The 22,307-nt window shown below is 44.4% G+C and overlaps 1 protein-coding gene across 2 annotated transcripts in view; it reads right to left on the bottom strand.

Annotated features, from left to right (window-relative positions):
- The window catches only part of grip1 (glutamate receptor interacting protein 1), a 325,906-nt gene extending 323,941 nt beyond the window's left edge, over positions 1-1,965 (bottom strand). For both annotated transcript variants that reach the window (XM_029114786.2, XM_029114783.2), the window contains exon 1: positions 1,737-1,965. In XM_029114786.2, coding sequence (XP_028970619.2) covers positions 1,737-1,791 — 55 coding nt within the window. In that variant the 5' untranslated portion in view covers positions 1,792-1,965. The remainder of the gene's footprint in view (positions 1-1,736) is intronic.
- Positions 1,966-22,307: the final 20,342 nt, after the last annotated feature.

A 22,307-nucleotide genomic window follows, 5' to 3' on the forward strand; every position in this document is an offset into this window, starting at 1 on the left:
TCAGTGGTGCTAACGAAATTGCAAAACTTAAAAATAATAAATTTGGATTATCAAATGCACCGTGCCATTGGAACACAGGATGGATGGGAGCTGATAATGGGCCTCTGGATGCCTGTACAACATTAACAATGTCTGCAATGTATTTCTGATGTTATGTTATTTTAATGGACAATATTTTGAAAACAAGGACAATTCTGTGTGACCCCAAACTTTTGAACGGTAGTGTATATGTGAACTCATGCTGTTCACAACAACATTTGTTCAGTTTTCAATGCAATAAAAAATTGAAAACCCAAGAGACTGATAATTGTATTCAAGGGTTATGATTAAGATTCTGTTGGGAGATTATCCTTATTTATTTTCAATGTCTGTCCAATTAATGTATTATAGGGGTTCAGTTAAGATGGTGTAATGCTGCACTTTATCCCAAGAGAGCTGAAACATTAGAATTTAATTGGTGTCTGTCAAACTGCACTCGATTCAGTACGGTCCTAGGTTGACCATACACACAGGTCAGAAATATACGTCTGCTAATAACGTGTTGACGGAATCCATTACCATGTGTTATCATAAGATTAACATATGTTAATATATACATCAGCAGTGTATTGCATGTGCATGTGCGTGTGTAAACACAACGCAGAATGCATCAACGATGACATCTCACTATATAAGACTCGAACGGAGTAAATCGTAAGCCAGTGATGTGGTCATGAAAGACGGCCAAACCCTGATGGAAAATGATGATGGCAATGGTAAACCGCGATTCATAATATGCCCAGCCTCCGGCGACAGTGTAATGACAGAGGATTCATACAAACCTAGCGTTGCATATTTATTCCGTAAAACACTAGGCATATAGCATACGTGCTGCGGATGACAGGTTTATGCTGGCTTCACATGTGGATTAAGAATGCTTGGAAAACCGTACAGGAGAGCCAGCGAGGGAGAGAAAGAGAGGGAGAAAGAGGGAGAGCTTGTTCTTCGATGTTCAAATAAATCTGCTGGTCATTGGGATTTATGCGCTACTCTCCGTAAGTGTACCGCACACCTATGGGCTAATAGGCTACAGACTATGCTACTACTGGGACCAAGATATTGAGTAGGGAGGGCTACTCAATTGTATGAAACATGATCATTTTCATCCCTTCATTTAAAAGACAAACATTGAGATCCGGAAGCTGAAAAGCCCAAGGTGGACAGAACTAGACTATAGCCCACAGATGCTCATTCATTAGCTTATATCGCAGGGAGATCACGCGGGCATATCCATGTGTCGGTGCAAACCACATAGCCTACAGTAGGGAAATAGTCTAAACAGTATTATATTGGCACATAATAGAAATAGCACCGGCATGTGTGTTAACGTAAGTTACAGCAGCTGGGAGAACAAGTGCAAAGCTACTGAAGAGCCTCGAACACCAAGACTACACCACTGGCTAAAGCAAAGTAAGAACTAAAAAGAAAAGTTGACACCGGCTTGCTACATGTTGGTGAATGAACGAGCGCGGCTACAACTGTAGCCTGTTAGTACTCCGAACAATCTAACAAACAAAACCTAATTGCATAAAACAGCAAAAAATGGTTTTGCGCCGGAACTTTCACTTATTTATTGTTCTGCTTCGCCGACCCACCACCCCACAGAAGGCTCAGAAATACTGTGAGAATATGTATGGCTGGGGAAAAAAAGGTATAGGGCTAGCTATGGAGCCTAAAAAGCCATAGCAGGTTCCTACCTCCTTCTTGGTCAGCCTGAAGACAGGCAGGGATATTCTTCTTCCAACCCGGCATCTCTTTCGCTGTATGAGCATTCAGAAGGTCTCAAAGATAAATCTCAGGCGCATTTCAATCTCGGCAGGTTTCCTTCGCGAACATATCCCCACACAGTCTCCGAGTCTCGTTTTTTTCCGTGACCTGTGTAATTCAACGCCGTGTCTCCCACCACCGCACAGCCTCGTTGTGGCGCGCGAGGGGCTGGCAGAGTTATGCAGAGCCACAGAAAGAGAGAGAGAACAGCCAACGTGAACGCAAGGTGCGGTATTCAACCTCAATATATGAATCCTAAACGATTGTACAACTACGGGAGGTGCCCAGAAATGCAACGAAACAGCTGAATTCCTAGTTTTTACTATTCCATTATTTTAAGCGCACGTGTATGGATGGGATTTTAGAAATGGTCTAGTGTGGACCACGCGGTATGCACAGGCAGGGAGACCTGACCGGGCCATGTTTAGTCGCCAAACGTTATCTAAAGTTGGAAATTAAAATTCCATAAATATCCCAGAAACGAAGTGATTGCTTATTCTCATGTATGTCATAGAGGATGTTTTGCTACATCGCCTATTTCTATATGAACGTTCCAAAACGCTTCCTCCCGAACGCTCCCCTGGTTTTAAGTTACTTTAAAAGGGGTATGCTCTGGGTTTGCTTGACATGTTCCATGCCACAGAGTCATATACAATTCTAACACAAATGTATCAAAACAAGCACCAGTGTAATAGCTTGGTTTGCTATCAGGCGGATAAAGATTGGCTTATGGTAATCTTAGTTCCTTTGTTTACTTGCTTGCTTCGGCTGAGCCCACGAGACTGACAGCCAGGCTATTCCCCCTGCAGACTAAGAATGACGTCATTTCAACACTCCCCTACTAAGACATTCAGCTAGGATGTTTTATAAATAAGTTATAGCCTGGGCCAGGGCAGTATTTCCCTAACCTATCCTGAGGTATAGCCAGTTCCATCTGTTTTGATCCACTGCAGATAGTCCACCACGAATCAACTAATCTCGGGCTTTTAGCTTAGTTAATTTGTTTAATTAGGTCTAGCTGCTGTAGTTCAGGAGTGGGAACAAAACTGTCTAGGGGTACTTGAGGGACGTTTTTGGAAACACTGGCCAAGTCGAACATGGTTTTGGGGTCAATAACAGAACTGACCCTTAATATTAGCTGAAGCAAATAGGTCCGGATTAAAATTTGGAAAAAGTAGGCCATACTTCGGGCCGGGCTATCTCTAACTCAGTCTCTCTATCTCTATCTGGTGACATATCTCTAACGAAGTGCCCAAGCTTTGGGTTAATGATTTTTCCTGTGGATAATCCAATGGGATTCCTTTAGAGGTTGATAGACACAGCAGGTGCCCTCCGCCCTTCGCCCAGCCGCCTCTGTGTGTTATGTGTGTTGTGTTAACAGTTGCTGCGACCACGAGGCCAGTTAACACCCAACCGCACAATGTCAATGGCCTCTGGAGTCATGTTTTTAAGCAACCGTGTCCGATCAGTGAGTTTCTGCTGATTTATTAGATTAGGTGAGAAGGTTCTGCAGGCACACGCAGACTAATGCAATTTGTCAGCACCCGGCATGTTCCCGATTTATTATTGGATACCAACCAGTCCTTGTTAAGAAAAGCTTGGCTAGTGTGTTTATATCTTTTGTCAGGATGCAGCAGCAGAAGAGCTTCACTCTACTCAGGCACTCTCGCTTGAAACAGTCGTGGGGCAAGCAGAGCCTCGCCTTTGGCCGTTTGTTGGCAACACACAACCCAGTATAGTGTGTAGCATCATCCTCATCTTCATCCTCCAGGAGGACTATGGCCTATTTTCATAACATTCCCATCCGACCCCCTCGTCTTCCGCCACCCCAGCACACACGAACACGGGCGCACGCGCGAGCGCACGAAGACACACTGAGAAAAACACGCACCCTTACCACTTCACGCTTCTGTGAGCAAACGGGCAGAGGGATGCTGAGAGGAGAGGCAAGGCCAGGCTGTAACAAGCCGGGGGGGGGTGAGCCAGGACATATCTTCATCTCTCTCTCTATCCCTCCATCCGCTGGTTTCTGTCCCCAGGGCACATCCACATTGGGGGAGGAATGGTTGGGATCTAGCTTCTAAAATAGAAGGTTAAGATAAGAGGGATTGTAAAATTGCGTGACTCTTTAAACCAGTGTTGAACAAGAGGGCAGCCCTTGCATTCATTATGACTGGGAGTAAATAATAGCAGGACCGAAATATTGTCATCAAAGGAAAAAATAGAAACAGTGGAACGATATGACGGTAGTTGCTTTACTTTACACGTTTCAAAAATAACCCTACAATCAGTTTTAATTTCCCCAACACTGGTCACTTCCACTTCTAAGGCTGTAATATCCAAGACAGCAGTGGTTTGCTTAATTTGTATATTTTCGAAAAGGTTCCACTGGGAATCTCTCGTTGACTTCCCTTATTCTGTATAGTTGAATCTAGGGGGTGGGGAAGAAGGTGTGTGCCTATGTGTCTGGGCCGCAGCATCTCTCAGGCCCCTTCTATCTATGGCAGTGTGTTGATCCCTGTTGTTCGTCATGAATGTGAGGTAAACCCATCACCACTATCCTTAGGCACTTCTACCTTTTGGGAAAACCAACCACCTCCCCCACATCCTCCCCTCCCTCCCCCTACAAGAGTTGTTCGGGGAAGGGGGGGGGGTGTGTAGGAATGGTGGATTAATGGAGATTGAAATACTGCTCAACAGCTTGGGGGGACAGAGGGGCGACTTCTAACACCATGCCGAACACCGCTCTCCAAACGTCCCCCCCGGCCTGTTTGTTTATTTTCATCACACTTGCCTTGACCGTGACTGTTTGACCGTGACGTTGATGTCCCTTAACCCATGTTAGCCTGCTGGTGGATGACTGAAAAGGTCTTTGGGCACGGGGATCAATTAGACTCCAAAACATCAACCACTCTGATGCTGTGGGAACGTAGAGAAGAACAGACACCAGATTTTGACTGACCTGAAGAGGAAGTAACACAACAGTCTGGTGGATGTCATTTGAGGAATGGCCAGTGGCTGTGTATGTTGACTCATTGAATGTGGTTGTTTTTTTATGAATGTAAACAGAACGTTACTTATACTCACATGTCCAGCTGTCTTAGAGAGAGAAAAACAACCTCTTATAGCAAGTACTGAAGAACTAAAAAAAATACAGATTTTTTTGTCAGGTAAAAGTGTCTCATCCACAACGTGGTTGTCTAGCTAAAAGAATATAAAAATTATTTAACAACCAGCATGCAAGCCAAGCTATTGATAATTGCTTTGAAAACACTCTCCTCCACAACATATCCAGTCAATAACTTGAGAGGTAGTGAGTGTGTTTGTATATGTGTGTGTGGGTCTTTGTGTACAGTCCCACATGCATGAGCGCGTGTGGTGATCCCTGGCGAATTATTGTAGTAAATCCACACAGCACAGAGAGGAGTAATGAAGACGCACTGTTATCAGAAAGCTATTGATTTCCGCATCTCATTAGTTGAAAGCTCGGAAATGTTAGTATGCGTGTGTGTGTGTGTCTGTGGGTGTGTGTTTCTGTGTGTGTGTGTGTGTGTTTCTGTGCGTGCATGTGTCTTCATGTGTGTGTGTGTGTGTGTGTGTTTTTGTGTGTGTGTTTCTGTGTGTGTGTGTGTGTCTGTGGGTGCGTGCTGGAGAAGAGTGTTATCCCCTCCCACTTTCGTGACGTCCAGTTCACGATTATGGCCTTGCGTAGTTCCAAACAATAATACAGTGGGTGCAGGAGAGTCTAAGATCGAGACATGCCTGCTCTCTTACGCATGAGACCGCTGTGCCACCCGGGGGCTCTGCATGGTGATGACGGTGGCAGAAAGTAGCTAAAGTCACACCAATGGAATGCCTTGCTCGGGTGTAACATGCAAACCTCCTGCTATGAGTACTGTGGCGAGAGTGTCCTTGATGTGTTACACCATAAGTTAGCACAATCCAACGCTTATCTAGATAAAAACATTATCTTGAGACTTCATTGCTGAAATTCCTCTGAACACACAGCTTGGTTTTCTGTTCATTCATCAAAGCTGTTACTGTACCAGCATACACACACACACACACACGCACAAAGTACAGAGACTTTGTAAGCAGAATCATCATGAAACAACAAAGTCGAATATAAGGCATTGGAATTTGGTGACATATCTACCAAACCTTTTAAGTCTTTTGAAATTGTCCAACTGGTACCCGATTTCCGATACGGGGCCTTCACTTAGACCAGAGCCCTCCCTGTAGGAGTAGCTGGAGCTCCTTATGGATCCCTGTAATGCGCAATATGGGAAGTGGGGAGCCATTTAGGATGTCGCCCTACTTTTCCAAAGGCAGACATTTACCTCAGATAATTTAACTTGTCATCTAGCAGCCGTCTGCCGTGAAACTTAGCACAGCCACGCAGCAGGCGCGGCAGGACGTTCCTGTCTGCTTTCACGGGCTTCGTCCGATAGCTGGGGTAATTACAGTCAATCTCTGATGGATACTGATGCGAACCTGTAGTTCTCCCCGCAGACACCCTGGCGTGATAAATGGCTGCCAAGAGTTGTCATCCCAGAGGCCTGCGTCCCAAACGCCGCTCCGTTCCCTACCGAGCCCATTGGGCCCTGGTGAGAATGAGTGTGCTATGTATAGGCGTAGGGTGTAGGGGAATTTGGGAAGCTTTCACCTTCACCGTGCCGGAGATGGAGGAAGTCAAGCAGACAGAAATGATGTGTGAGTGGGGAGAGTAGGGCCTGTTGTTAAGGCGACTTTTGTCTATTTAGTTGTTCTTTTGCCATTTTGCCGAGCCTTGGCTGTCTGGTTTCATTTGACATAGATGAATCTCTTGTGTTTATCTTGGCTGGGCAAAGACACCAAGCTCACAAAGTCGTTTAGTCTCATTTCATTGGAGGCATGACCTTTTATCAACAACTTTATCAGTCCTTTCGTGGACGGCCTTCTTCTGGCTTAGATTTACAAAGGGCAAAGTTTATTAGGTTAATCTCTCCAGCATCTCCCACACGGTTCTCTTGTCAACAAAACATTGTTAGCTCAAACCAGACGATTGCAGCGGTTCCCATCAATAAGGCAATACTTCAAGTGGGATATGTAAGTGGTTTCCAATTTCCAGTCACTTAAGTTCTGTTAAGTTCCCAGACACACACCATGTAGCTACCGCAGAACAACAGACAGAGTCCAGCAACTACCAAGAATAAAGGGTTTGCTACAGGGTCTCCCAGGTACAGTCTGTTTATGTTCTCATGAATGGTGCAGTGGGGAGGAGAGAGGTGAGTGAATAGGCGGAAGACCGAGAGGGGAGAGAAAGCGGGCGAGGGAGGTAAGGTGATGGAATTGGGGGGAGTGGAGGGAGGGGAAAGGTGAAGCATCTTCTACCTCCTCCTGGAACAAGGTCTGACAACCTCTGGCTTTGGCCTCGAGAGCAGAAACCTACACATCACCAACACAATTGGAATCTGTGGCATTTCTGCAAGAAACAAGAACATAGAGGAGATGGTGCCCGATTGGTTACAGAGACACATGTCTTCCTATGTGTTACCTAGTCAGCTTGGCCAATGGACATTAACTAGTCTGTAATGACTTAAACGCCCAAACTGGACCAGAACCAGGCAATCGGTATGAACAGCACCCTCTGGAAAATCCTTTGCAGTATCATCCAACAATTCCTCAGCGAAAACAAGATCCTAAGCCCAAATCAAATTGACATCTTACCAGAATATTGCATATCAGACTACTATATGTATAACTCTCTCCCTGATGAACAAACAAATCAACACTGTACATAATATTACAATTATAATATAATAATTATAACATCATATTTGAAATTAATTCAGCCTTTAACCCAACTTTAGTAATTTATTATTTTATAGTTTTTTTTATTTTCTTCTTTTCCACTTTAACAGTGTAAACATGTTTCCACGCTCTTGCGGGATAGAAAGAGAAGAGGTGAGGAACGAAGGGAGAGAGAAGAGGTGAGGAATGGAGGGAGAGAGAAGAGGTGAGGAATGGAGGGAGAGAGAAGAGGTGAGGAACGAAGGGAGAGAGAAGAGGTGAGGAATGAAGGGAGAGAGAAGAAGTGAGGAACGGAGGGAGAGAGAAGAGGTGAGGAATGAAGGGAGAGAGAAGAGGTGACAATATATTTGTATAATTACCTGGTTAAATAATGACTAACTAAATATAAATAATGAGGGGGTGGAGATGAAAGGTAGACAGAGATATATAAAGGTGAAAGAAAGTTTATAGGGAGGAGAGTGATTTAGAGGACAGAGAGAGGAGAGAGACAGAGAAGAGTACAGGAGTACTGAGAGAGAGAGATAAAACACTCAGAAACAGAAGCAGAATAATACTTTTTCAGGTCCTACAGAGCGCAGAGGTCTGTTCAGATAATATTTCACGGCTAAATTCAGACCGACTCACTCCTTTAAGGCCCTGGATCCCAACACAGCAGAGGGAAAGACAGAGAGAGCGAGGGGGGGGGGATATAAAAAGTGAGAAAGAGAGATAGATAGTGACAGAGAGAGAAAGAGAGAGAGGGAGGGAGACAGAAAGAGCTCAAGCTGTTGTCTGTGCATGGCGGAGCTCAATCAGAGCAATGTGATTTCTGCATTAATAAGAGCATGACAGCGCCCGTTAAACCGCAGCCTTGCTGGCTGCTCGGGAGGCTGAAAAATCCTGCCTGTGTCACGAGCGATGCCAACTTCACCCACGAGGCACTTCCTTTTGACCAGGGCCCACAGAGTGCCATTCAGGAAGCGTGCAGTGTGTCAATTGGCTTCCCTTTACGTCCGCCAGCCAGCGAACCGCAGAGGATACGGCAAACAGCCAGGGGAGGAACGGAACCAGGCACAGAGGAGGTGGGGAATGACGCGGCGAGGCAGAGGGGCTCAGCAGGAGTCACTCCGAACACTTATCAGGAGACAGAAAGCCGGGCAGAGGAGGAAGTCCTTTGATTAGCCGGCATTGTGCCGTGTGTTCCCCTGAAGGGGTTTCAGGTACTAGTCGCTTGGCTCTTTGAAGAGTGTTTACAGATAGCCTGCACACGTGTCCCAAATCGCACCCCGTTCCCAATATAGTGCATTCTGTTGACCGGGGGCCCTATAAGTTCTGTTCAAAGGTAGTGCACTTTGAAGGGGATCCTGGTGAAAAGCAATGCCCTTCATAAGGACAAAGAGTGCTATTAGGGCCGAGAACGTTCAGAGAAAATTCAGAAAACGTTGAGAGAACATCTACAAAGACACCAATTCCACCAGCCGCACGCCAACGATGGGGCTGAAACTTCGCTTTTCTGTGGATTTCCTTTAAACTCTTCTCATTACCATAGATACTTCCTCTTCGAGGCCCTGGACAGAATGACTCATTAAGGCTGGGATGTCTTCCGAACTATAAAGGGTTATATTCATCAGATGGCGGAGCGTAGCTTATCGCCATCAAGTGTTCATGTGTGCCATGGAAATCGAACCTGCATCCTCAGCCACGGACATTGCTCCACGGGCCCACAAGATGACGATTGCGTGAGCAGGATAATGTTGTCAGAGCTGCAGTTTTCAAACCGCTGTCCCCTTGCAAAATGCTACGTTTGTTCACACACACTTAATGGAACAGCGACAGTCTAACAAATGGCCTCTGCTCATGACAGGCACCTGACAAGGCCACAGAGGGGGCCCTTTATTCAGACACACAACCCCCTGACTGAATTGGTCGTGATTGTTACCTGGCCTCTTGTGTCCTCCACGAGTTATGTTTACTCGATTTCGCTGTGCGCCGCAGTGGCGTTTCCCAACAGAGGTGAATACACCTCAGAGGAAGCGGAGGAAATGACTTCAGATGTTCCAACGCTGGTGAGGAAGTGCACAAGAGTGTACCTAGGGTTTTGAATGGCTCTAAATGAAAATTCTGAATCACGGCCCGTCCCCTTGCGATATCTCACTGCCACGTCCTGGCATGGCAGGTCCCTCATTTGGATCACGGACACCTGTTTTGTTGTTCTGACCTGGTGTGTCTTGTTGGTCTGGGTTTGTCTCCTGATATGTGTAACGGTTGTTCTGTCTTGCCTTGATGTTCAACGTTTCTTTTGTTCTAGTTCTAGTTCTTTTATTAAATGTCCCCCGTTCTCCCGGGCGCTTGTGTCCTGCCTCCTCATCTTTACAGTCACACTGGTTTGTGTTCCGCCTTGGAAATGGCGCTTGGAACAAGCACAGTGGGATTTAACATGGGGGTTTGTGACGATATACATTTTCATTCCAATCTCAGTTTTAAGCCAGGTTGACAGTTGTGCTTAAAATTTTTATGTGATTAGTAAAAGAGAGGTTTTAGCGTGCTTGCCAACAGGCTATGGTATAAACTGTAATTTAGCAATCATGGCCGATTTGGGGAGGCGTACTGTCAGAGGCAAACCCTGACCAGTGGACAAAGGGGGCTATAGTGTTGGTTGTCCACTGCTGTCGATAATGGAGTCGGTGGAAACACCTCCCCCAGTTTAAATGTCCCCCGTCAGCCAGTCGTAATTCGGACACCTTATCAGTGACGAATAAAGGCTGCGACAATATTCAACATTTGAGCATAACATTTGAGAAAGAAAGACTGAGAGAGCATGTAAAATGCTGGTGTTTGAGGCATTCACTCAGGGTTGTTGAATACATTTAGGGTTTGGGATTGAGTCAAAACAGAAATACAGGGATGCATCAACATAACTAAAAATGCCTGCCAAGCATACATCAACATTGTTCCGTCCACAACAAGCTGGCAAGCAGTGTGCAATGCTCACTGGTGCCCCTAGTGGCCAGTTTTAAAGGCCTATCCTGACATCCTGGGTACCTGGACAAACGTAAAGATTCTTGTTGGATCTGGTGATGCTGACCAGATACTTAAAGGTATGATAAGGCAGTCTACTTAAGAGTCAAAGTTGCAGTATTGAAGGCATATCCTGACGTCCTGGGTACCTGAACAGGCATAGAATATTACACTGGATTTGTTATTACCACCCTGCTTGGTCTGATAAAGCCAAGAGAAAAAGCCAAGAGAGAAAATCTGTTCTCTCTCATCTCATCTCGGTTGCTTGTCAGGATAGAAGTTTAATGGGTCTCTAATGGCAACATCTATTCACCTCCAAAAGGCCAGCCCCCACCTACACACAAAAAATTCGATTGTTTGATATTTGAACTTCAAAAACCCCAATAATGAAGCCCTAAATCTCCATTAAACCACCTTGGATGAATTCAAATCACCTCAAACCTACGTGGATACAAAAGTGATGTCATTTATGCTACAATGACTGTTTGCATTGTGGTGTCCGACATCCAGTGTAAAAGCCTTTTGTGTGAGCCTCCTGCTAGGAGATCAATACACCTTGCAGCATACACACATACACATGTACACGTATACACACACAGCTCCTGCGCTAGCTAGGGGAGGTTCTAAATTGGAGTGCTTTTGTTTGAAGCCATCACTAATGGCGTGGCCCAAACGGTGTCCCATACTGAACCGATTTGAACTGGCACTAGGTTCTGCACTATTTAGGGAACTGGGCAAAAATAAGTCCACTTATTTTTGGGTGCAATTTTGGACCTAGTCTAAAGCTTTGTTTCCACAGTCAGCAATGCATTGTGGGTTAAGGAGAAGGGCAACATTCCCAGATTGGTATCACAATTGGGACTGAGATTGCCAAGCAACAATTACATTGATTATACTTCCAGGGGCATTGTAAAACTCTGGGTGCACATTCAAACTTTTGTGAAAATGAAAACAATTTTCCTTTGTCAGGAATAAAAGAAGATCATGAAAATTGCCACGCTCTCAAAGACAACATGGGATGTAAAGGCAAAAAATTCAACCAATCTAAAAGTACTTTGGGGATGGATGTTTTGTTTTGTGTGTTTGTATGTGTGTTTGTATATGTGCGTGTGTTTTAGGGATTTATCAATGTTGGTGGGTGGGGAACATCAAAAAGCTGATCCTGGAGCCATGAATTTAGAGAATGGAAGAACTACTTAACTGTTGTCTGCTGCTCCAGATGACAGACATTTAAGTTTATACACATTACAGAATGAGCTGTGTGTGTGTGTGTATGTGTGTTCACGTGTGTGTGTGTGAGAGAGAGACGGTACAGTAATTTTCTTAAAATATATATTTTTTTATACACTCACCTAAAGGATTATTAGGAACACCTGTTCAATTTCTCATGAATGCAATTATCTAATCAACCAATCACCTGGCAGATGCTTCAATGCATTTAGGGGTGTGGTCCTGGTCAAGACAATCTCCTGAACTCCAAACTGAATGTCAGAATGGGAAAGAAAGGTGATTTAAGCAATTTTGAGCGTGGTATGGTTGTTGGTGCCAGACGGGCCGGTCAGAGTATTTCACAATCTGCTCAGTTACCGGGATTTTCACGCACAACCATTTCTAGGGTTTACAAAGAATGGTGTGAAAAGGGAAAAACATCCATGCGGCAGTCCTGTGGACTAAAATGCCAGAGGACAGAGGAGAATGGGCCGACTGATTCAAGCTGATAGAAGCGCAACTTTGACTGAATTAACCACTCGTTACAACCGAGGTATGCAGCAAAGCATTTGTGAAGCCACAACACGCACAACCTTGAGGCGGATGGGCTACAACAGCAGAAGACCCCACCGGGTTCCACTCATCTCCACTACAAATAGGAAAAAGAGGCTACAATTTGCACAAGCTCACCAAAATTGGACAGTTGAAGACTGGAAGAATGTTGCCTGGTCTGATGAGTCTCGATTTCTGTTGAGACATTCAGATGGTAGAGTCAGAATTTGGCATAAACAGAATGAGAACATGGATCCATCATGCCTTGTTACCACTGTGCAGGCTGGTGGTGGTGGTGTAATGGTGTGGGGGAGGTTTTCTTGGCACACTTTAGGCCCCTTAGTGCCAATTGGGCATCGTTTAAATGCCACGGCCTACCTGAGCATTGTTTCTGACCATGTCCATCCCTTTATGACCACCATGTACCCATCCTCTGATGGCTACTTCCAGCAGGATAATGCACCATGTCACAAAGCTCGAATCATTTCAAAATGGTTTCTTGAACATGACAATGAGTTCACTGTACTGAAATGGCCCCCACAGTCACCAGATCTCAACCCAATAGAGCATCTTTGGGATGAGGTGAAACATGAGCTTCGTGCCCTGGATGTGCATCCCACAAATCTCCATCAACTGCAAGATGCTATCCTATCAATATTGGCCAACATTTCTAAAAAATGCTTTCAGCACCTTGTTGAATCAATGCCACGTAGAATTAAGGCAGTTCTGAAGGCGAAAGGGGGTCAAACACAGTATTAGTATGGTGTTCCTAATAATCCTTTAGGTGAGTGTATATTTAGCTTGTCACATTTGTACCATTATGTTTTGACAATTTTTGTGTCACCTGAATTATTTAGTCTAGTTATTGTCAAAATTACAAAAACAGTGAGGCATTTTAGTCAACAAAATGCCCTTGCATTTTAGAAACATTTTAGTCTATTCAGGTGTATTGCCTCATTAACTGACAGTAAACAAACTGTCTCACTTACTTCCGAAAATAAAGCTCCACAACCGGCACCTGCCAAATACGAGTGAAGTTAGCTCAGGGTTGGAAAATCTGTCTTTACCAGCCACTTTGGTGGGCAGCCAACGTGCAAACGGGAACACCAATTCCTTTTGTGGCAAAAAAATCCCCATGATCCTGACAAATCGATGAAGATAAGCCAACAATACAATGTTAATTAATGGCTCGTATTTTGACAGCCACTGTTTAATGGCATCCCTATGCCAGGCTGGATCTGCTGGAGACAGAAGACAGCCTCTTGCTCAACAGGAGTACTTTTTAAATGTACCTAATAGAACCATACGCATTAATAACCAAAAGAATAAACAGCACAGTTTCAATCAAAACCATGGCTGTAGTGAAGTCATGCACCTAAGCTGATTGTGACGAAAAGGTCTCTCTCTCTCTTTACAAACACCTCCTGTCCACTAACGTCTTATCTTGTTTTAGTCAACCAAATTAAATAATAGTTTTTTTCAAGATCTCTCTAGTCAGTTGTCATCTCATCAACCCCTGCTGAAAAAAGATGCTTAGCTAATATTTTTTCAAAATCTCTGTCACCAGATTTTACAAACAAACCCAACCTCAATCGACATTAAAAGGCACATGAGGTGGTCGAGTTTTGCAAGGGGAAGTTGGTATGTGTTGATTATTTGTCCCAAAAACACTGTGTTTTTAGTTAACAAGCCCATTCTATTATGCCAGAATAGCCAGGGGTCAGTGTCGACTTGGAATAGAGATATTTTCGATGTTCACAGGTTGACTGGATATGACCATTAAATGGAAGGCCTGTAAGTGTCAGTGGTAATGGGCAGGAGTTCAGAGGTCATTGGTGGTGTGGAAGTGTTACCTATACCCTTAGGATTTCTCACATGCAGACACTATAACAGTAGTTTCTAATTGTACATTGGATTTACATGTTTAAATGAAATATGTAAAAAGTGTGCTTTCGAACCATCGAGCAAGCATGCCTGTGTGTGAGTGTATTTGTGTGCTCGTTTGTTTGGGTGTGTGTGTGACAGGCAAATCCTATACTGCACGATATAGAAAAGGCATACTGAAGTACAACCCTTTCTCTGTTCTAGGCTTTGCTAGTCTCCATATAGTACTGTCGCTTCTACCAATTTTACAGATTACAATAAAAGAATCAACCACACTCAAAACACCCATTGACTTGTCTACTGTGTGTGTGTGCATGCACATCTTTTTATGCTTCTTTTAATTGTTCTCTGGAAAGCGTTGCTGGAGGGTTTTGAGGTTTTAGCAGACCAATGACTCATATCTGTCTGTGGAGCTGGACAAAAAGGAAGAACATTCATCACTATTCCCAATGTTGTCACCTGTTCCCAATATAGTCACCTTGTTCCCAATGTAGTCACCCTGTTCCCAATGTAGGCACCCTGTTCCCAATGTAGGCACCCTGTTCCCAATGTAGTCACCCTGTTCCCAATGTAGGCACCCTGTTCCCAATGTAGGGACCCTGTTCCCAATGTAGGGACCCTGTTCCCAATGTAGTCACCCTGTTCCCAATGTAGTCACCCTGTTCCCAATGTAGGCACCCTGTTCCCAATGTAGGCTCCCTGTTCCCAATGTAGGCTCCCTGTTCCCTATGTAGTCACCCTGTTCCCAATGTTGTCACCCTGTTCCCAATATAGTCACCTTGTTCCCAATGTAGTCACCCTGTTCCCAATGTAGGCACCCTGTTCCCAATGTAGGCACCCTGTTCCCAATGTAGGCACCCTGTTCCCAATGTAGTCACCTTGTTCCCAATGTTGGCACCCTGTTCCCAATGTAGGCACCCTGTTCCCAATGTAGGCACCCTGTTCCTAATGTAGGCACCCTGTTCCCAATGTAGTCGCCTTGTTCCCAATGTTGGCACCCTGTTCCCAATGTAGTCACCCTGTTTCCAATGTAGGCTCCCTCTTCCCAATGTAGTCACCCTGTTCCCAATGTAGTCACCCTGTTCCCAATGTAGTCACCCTGTTCCCAATGTAGGCACCCTGTTCCCAATGCAGTGCTGTTGACCTGAGGCCATGTAGATCCTGCCTAAAGCAGTGAACAATTTAGGGAATATGATTGCATTGGGGACTCATTCCACCTAATAGTCTGGGAGAGCTTGTGAGGAGTGTTCCAACATCGATCAGACCTGGTCGAAACTAGTGCACTTTATTGACAGAGAGGTTGCAATTGGCGATGCTGGCTGGATGATTAGAAAGACAAGCAGTCCTGTTTGACAGTTATGACAAGGGAACCTTCACTACTGTGAAAACCTTGTTGTATAGAGACATTATCTTTGGCTGATGAAAATTCTGAAAGCCAGAGAAAAATGAACATTCCCAATATCGGCACACCCTAGGTACCAGATCGAATTCTGCCCTCACCACGATCTTGTTCCTGCATAATCCACTTATCGTTTAGGGTTCACACACAGACACACACATCATAATTATGTTAATGATGTGAGAAGAGAATAAAACTTGACAAAGAATTTGCCACTGGTTAAACGACAGTCAGGAAATAATTTGTTGTTGGTTGTAAATAGATTAGAGGATGATATTGAGGCCTCTAGGTAACTTTTAACTTTTCCACTACAATTACATCATTAGCAGTACCTCACATTACTCTGGGGCAGTGCTGTCAACTCTAAACACGTCCTAAATAGAACCCTTTACTCCTAGATAGTGCACTCCTTTTGATCAGAGCCTGTCAAAACGAGTGTAATACATAGGGAACCAGGTGCCGATGGGGAAGCACACTGATGCGTCTGCATTCGGCTCAGATTATAATTAAACAGGAATTAATTCATGTTGGCTAATTAGTTAAATGTGTAGCGAATGAGAGTGGATTGGCCAATAGCGAATCTCGGTCTGCTTCCCAAATGGCATTCTATATAATGCGCTACTTTTGTGGTCCAAAGCAATGCCCTGTAGTTCCCTTTAAGTTCTACAGCTGAAGTCGAATGAATCACGGCCAAATATAATCATGGCCAAATTAGTTAGCACTAAATACAATCAAAGGCAAATACAATATCTACCAAATACAATCTAAGCAGACAATTACAAAAAAATGACAGAGTTAGGGTTGAATTAGGATAGTAGTATTAAAATCCAATGTATTTGATGAATACGGACATCCATAGATTGACTGAGGGTCTTGACATGGGGTTCAACAGCAGACACACGGGGGGTGGGTGCTGGGTGGCACAGGGTGGATGATGTGCTCAGTCTTACTTCATCACATGTGTGATAAGGTCTGGCCATGAAGCTGTCTCTTACTGGAGGAGTTAGAGGTCACCCAGGTCCTCTTACGGCCTCTCACAGCCCTCCATCATCACCTTGGGGGGGGTATCTGGAGGTGGCAAGTGGCCATCTTTATGGGGGACCATCACTCAAAGCTAATATGCTCAACGTTATCCTCCCTCGACGACCCAAATGGAATCCTATATCCTATTAATGTATTGCTTTGTACTAGAGCCATGTGTGCCCCCAGGACCCACTTGAAAAGTAGTATATAGGGGATAGGGGGCCGTTTGTAATGAAGGCTCTGGTGCCCCCCTCCCCAGAGAACATACTGCAACTCCCTCAGGAGTGTGACGGCATTCCTATTTTCATATATACTGTAAATCGAATGGCTAGTGGTGGGAGAGAAATGGAAGAGAGGAAAGGAGATGGAGAAAAAGTGAGACAGGGGAAAAGAGAGATAGAGGCCACAGTAATGAGGAGAAACTACAAAGGACATTGACAAAACATCCAGCCCCCCCACCCCCGCTCACCCATACAAATAACCCCAGAGCCATTCGTATTCACAGAACCATCCATTTTCAACTAACCATCTGCATTCACAGAACTGTCCAGATTCACAGAACCATCCGCATTCACAGAACAGTCCAGATTCACAGAACCATCCGCATTCACAGAACAGTCCAGATTCACAGAACCATCTGCATTCACAGAACTGTCCGGATTCACAGAACCATCTGCATTCACAGAACTGTCCGGATTCACAGAACCATCCACATTCACAGAACAGTCCAGATTCACAGAACCATCCGCATTCACAGAACAGTCCGGATTCACAGAACCATCCGCATTCACAGAACTGTCCGGATTCACAGATCCATCTGCATTCATTGAAATGTCAAGATTCACAGAACCATCCAGAGTCACAGAACTATTCAGATTCAGAGAGTGGTCCAGATTCACAGATCATCCGCAGCCATCGTAGAGCTCGGTTGAAATCATGCTGTGCATCATGTTGATTCAGGTGTGCTGTAACACTGAAAACGACCGCCATAATTCAGATCTGCACATCCTTGCTATCACAGTCTGCATTGTGGTAACACATTGTTTCGCTCTAGAACGTCCCTTCATAGGGAGCTTCACGGTGTGGTATGGCCTGATCATGACTGTGGTTTGAGATCCAGCTCCTAAAGGTTGAGGTTCTCTGTTTAAGATCTGGAGATCATCTGGAGATCAAGATCAACCATCAACCAAATCAACCATCTGGAGATCAAGATCAACCATCTGGAGCTGGGACCCAAACCACATAAGGAGTTCTTCTCTTGTCTTTCTTTCTCTCTCCATCTATTTCAATCTCTCTCAATCTTTCTTTCTTAATCTCTCAGTTCCAGGTCTCTCAATTTCTGTTTAACAATCTCTCTCAATCTCCATGATACACAGTCTTACATGCATTTACTGCCCAATCAGAACCATAATGTTCGACAACCAACAAATTTCAGGTATCGTCATGATATTGTTGTGGAAACACAAAGCAGCTACCAATATGAGGCCATCATTAGTGCAAGTGGAGCCAAGAGAATGTCTACAGTCAGACTCCTCTGTCCTCTTCTATTACATAGCACTTCCCCCGCAGGGTAACAACATCGCTGTGGCAGAGTCACAAATGGAAGCCTATTCAGTTAAACATTCACAGTGTTTGACCACGGCTCATAAGAAAGCAGACTGTGATACCGTGTGGATGATTGGCTGAAATGGCTCAGATGATCCTCCACACTTTAAGGAGGTTGGGAATGAGTGACGACTATAACACACACACAGAACACACACTTTCTCCCATTTTCTCTGTGTCCATCCCTCGATTTACCTCTCTCGGTCCCTGCCCTTCTTCTCTCACTCCGTCTCAACCCAACTGTCACACAATCCCTCTTTACTGACACCTACTGGAGGCTTGCTGTAGTGCATTGAGGATTTAGGTACTTGGCCATGATCGGCCCTTCTACTCTTCCAGCTCATCGATGAGTAATGCTCATGTCCTCTATCTATTGACCACAGATTAAACTGGCATTGAACGCAGACTGATTGGATTTTGTTTACCAATTAGAAAGGGGTGTCGGGACATTGCGTGACGCAACAGCCTGTTCAAAATAAATCCAAAACAACTGATGGATAGTTGTGGCTAATGTTGTGTTTGTGTATCCTCAAATACATTTCAGAGACACATTGGCACTCGCCCTCTTAAATATACCAAATTGACTTCATCCATTTGTCATGCAGACGTATCATCCTCTATTGCCCACCGTCTGTTATCCCTCAAACGGATCCAGCAGCCAGTTACCTCACAGCTGTTTCATTCAGAATAGATTTAATGGCAAATTGGTTTCCTATTACAGAGCAAAACAGATTGACAGATTGATGATGAGAGTGTAAACACTTGGCATTATGAGAACCCCACAACGGAAGTTCAGTCTGTTTAATATGCTGTACATATGAATACAAGTGACCCCAAAGAGATCTGGAAGGTCCTTGATGCATTGGAATAATAACAACATAATAAAGTGTGTGTGTGATACAGCGGCAAGATGAATAGACAGAGAGAGAGTGGCGAGTGAACTGACTGAGCTGCATAACAATACTGTAAAACTGAACACCTGCCAACATATTCACTAAATGTAATATATAAAATATCAATATCACAGGCTGAGAATTAAAATGTCTATACCCATTTCATGAATCATACATTCAATGTTGCATATATACATGTATTTGATTATGAAACCAAAATGGTTGAGCATTCCAACTTTATTTAATGTTTTATTGATGTAAACTATTCTGTATCATCATTGTCTGCCTAATTCATGTGTTCTTTTTTTACTTCAAGGAAAAACGAAAAGAAGATACAGGAACAAAGACTCACGCAGCTGGTTGAGTCTGACTGAGTGGTTTTAATAGTAATTTTAATCATGTTTGACCTCCCATTTTTCACCATGTCGTTAAACACAAAGGAGTGCATCAAATCGTGCCATATTTGATTCCAGACTCAAATTAGTTAAGATGTTACAAGCCTGTGAGCAGAATCTCAATTGCAGCACACACACAGGGTCAGATCTAAATGAGCAGTGGAGCACAACAGTCTACTCTAAACCAGAGAGATAAAGAAAGCATCCCTCTACACTTCACATCACGGCCTCTGAGCGGGCTATAAGAGCCATAGATATGGTCGAGAGGTTAAGTGGAACGCAGACGGCCTTGGATTAGAAGGTCGCTGTCAAGGGAGCTCAGAAAAAAAAAAAAAAGATCTAACAGTGTGCATATTCACATTTCATTTGGTTGATTTCTACTGGCCGAATTCGTGACATCCTCTAAGCCAGTCTCCATTCTTCTCCTTCACAGTGGGCTGACCCCTCTTGATGCCTCAGTTGGACACGACTCCAATGGTACATACCAAATTAACCCCTCTGTCCTCTGCCCCACCCTCTGCCCTCCATTTGTGTGTTCACACGCTCCTTCGCCGTTTGCACAAGTGTCCGAAAGGCTGGGAGCAAAAGCAATCAAGGGCGTGGAAGCTAATTACAGACTCTCCAGTGGCCCCTTTGAGCAAGTTTACAACGATACAGGCTCTGCTGCAAGTAGTGAGGTGGCGTCCTCCTGCATTCATTTTTGAGATGTAAACAAATGCATAGGTCAATTCTTTAGTGTGAAACTGACAAAGCTCAAAAATGATGTGCCGGATGCCTGATATTTGGTGGCGTCTGATTTCGTGACACTTGTGTAAACTGAAATATATGCTGAATGTAGTGGTCAGTTGTCGATGATGTTTATTTCTTCTTTAGCGATGGGTGGGATGTGTAAATTAGAATTGCATGGTTGTTTTATTAAGTAACAGTGGACAATTAATTGCATCATTCAAGTCAAAAGTGTGTTGGGATGTTGTTGGGCCTTTTAAAACTCCAAGCCACTCACCCTCAGAGTTTCGTCAGCTTTAAGCGACCGTGGAGGGCACCACCGAGGAAGGGGGGCTTGGGGTGCTGCAGCGCCTCCTGTTGTAGCCCCCGCACCACCGACGAGATTCCAGAATTCATCTTTAGCGTTTGAACATGGCCGTTCTGTGTGTGTAGCATGTCTGTACGTCCGCAAGACTTTGGTCACTACTGCCGGTGTGCGCTTGTCGGTTTGAGATTCACGGGTCACGTTTGTTCGCGGTGGGTAAATAAAATTATGAAAGTGGTGGAATACCACAGTGGAGCTGCCAAAGCTAAAACAGCCTTTTGACCACCAGAGGCCTCTAACAATCTCCATGGTCTACAAACACAGGTCTGATCCACATCGGTAACATCCCTCTGACATACCTCTCCTCTCTACTCTCTGGTTGAACCTCTCCTCTCTGGTTAAACCTCTCCTCTCTGGTTGAACCTCTCCTGCCTGGCCGAACCTCTCCTCTCTGGTTAAACCTCGCCTCTCTGGTTGAACCTCTCCTGCCTGGCCGAACCTCTCCTCTCTGGTTAAACCTCTCCTCTCTGGTTGAACCTCTCCTTTCTGTTTGAACCTCTCCTCTCTGGTTGAACCACTCCTGTCTGGTCACCTACAGTGTCTGCAACACCAGAGTAGCGGCATGGGAAAACAAAATAATAATACATAAATAGAAAGTGTATAGCAAGGTCGCTCAAGAGCAGTCGGAGCAGAGCGGCTCATTCTCCCCTTAATATCATAACTGACACATTTTCATCCAGGACCCCAGGGGCACCTCCCTGGCAGTTTGTTTGGGATGTTCCAGGCCCCCTGTGGGGGCTTTATCAGAACCACTGGAGCCATTGAATGTCAGGATCATCCCCTTGGATTTCTTTCCACGCTGCAGCAGAATCTGTAGAAGTTAATCTCAGTTGTACAAAATTAGCTGTAACGTAGATAAATGTTTCTGTCTGCTCACTGGCAAAATGTCTTTACCTAAAGGAAATTAGTTTTTGTGGTAAAAAAAATAAAAAGGTTACAAATAAGTTTACTTTAAACAATGTTTTTTTTTCCACAAATGGTTGGTCAACTCAAGTAAAACAACACAGTGGATTTAACCGGAACTAAACCAATGTAAATAATAGGCCCCCACATTGGCACTGTTTTTTCCATTCATGATTATAATTTTGTGCAAAACAAACAGCGTATGTAGACAGATCCACTGTGGTATATACTAATTAATGACCAGACCAGAACATGACCAGACCAGCCCATCCAGTTTGATCTCTTCAGTTGGTTACCTGTCTCACCAATGGCAGTTCAAGACCTAGCCTGCAGCCCATATGTGGTTCATGCTTGGCCGTCTTTTAAAACTCCACGTTTCTGCAACAGGACTTTAGGCCGATAGAATGCAGGCCCGGGGCGGTGGTAATGACCACCTCCGAAAAGCCTTTTCAGTAGTTTTACATCTGAAGTATGCTTATCCTAGTCCCTATTCAAACCATGTCTTGTCCGTTCTAGTAGTGCTTCTTAAAACATTGTGGGGATGTTTATGCTTGTAAGATAGAGTTCTAGATGAAAGAGCAATAGAACGGCTTTGAGCTCATACTGCAGCCATACATGGGCACCAAAGGCAGTGGTTAGCCAACTAGACCACCATATCTATTTCAATATATGTATGTAATCCTACCCATAAAACCATAGGGGACAACATCTGAGCTGTGTTCCGTATAGTTCTGCGGTTCAGATATGTACAACAAACG

This window comes from Esox lucius, chromosome 18 (assembly GCF_011004845.1).
Source record: "Esox lucius isolate fEsoLuc1 chromosome 18, fEsoLuc1.pri, whole genome shotgun sequence".
Lineage (NCBI taxonomy): Eukaryota > Metazoa > Chordata > Actinopteri > Esociformes > Esocidae > Esox > Esox lucius.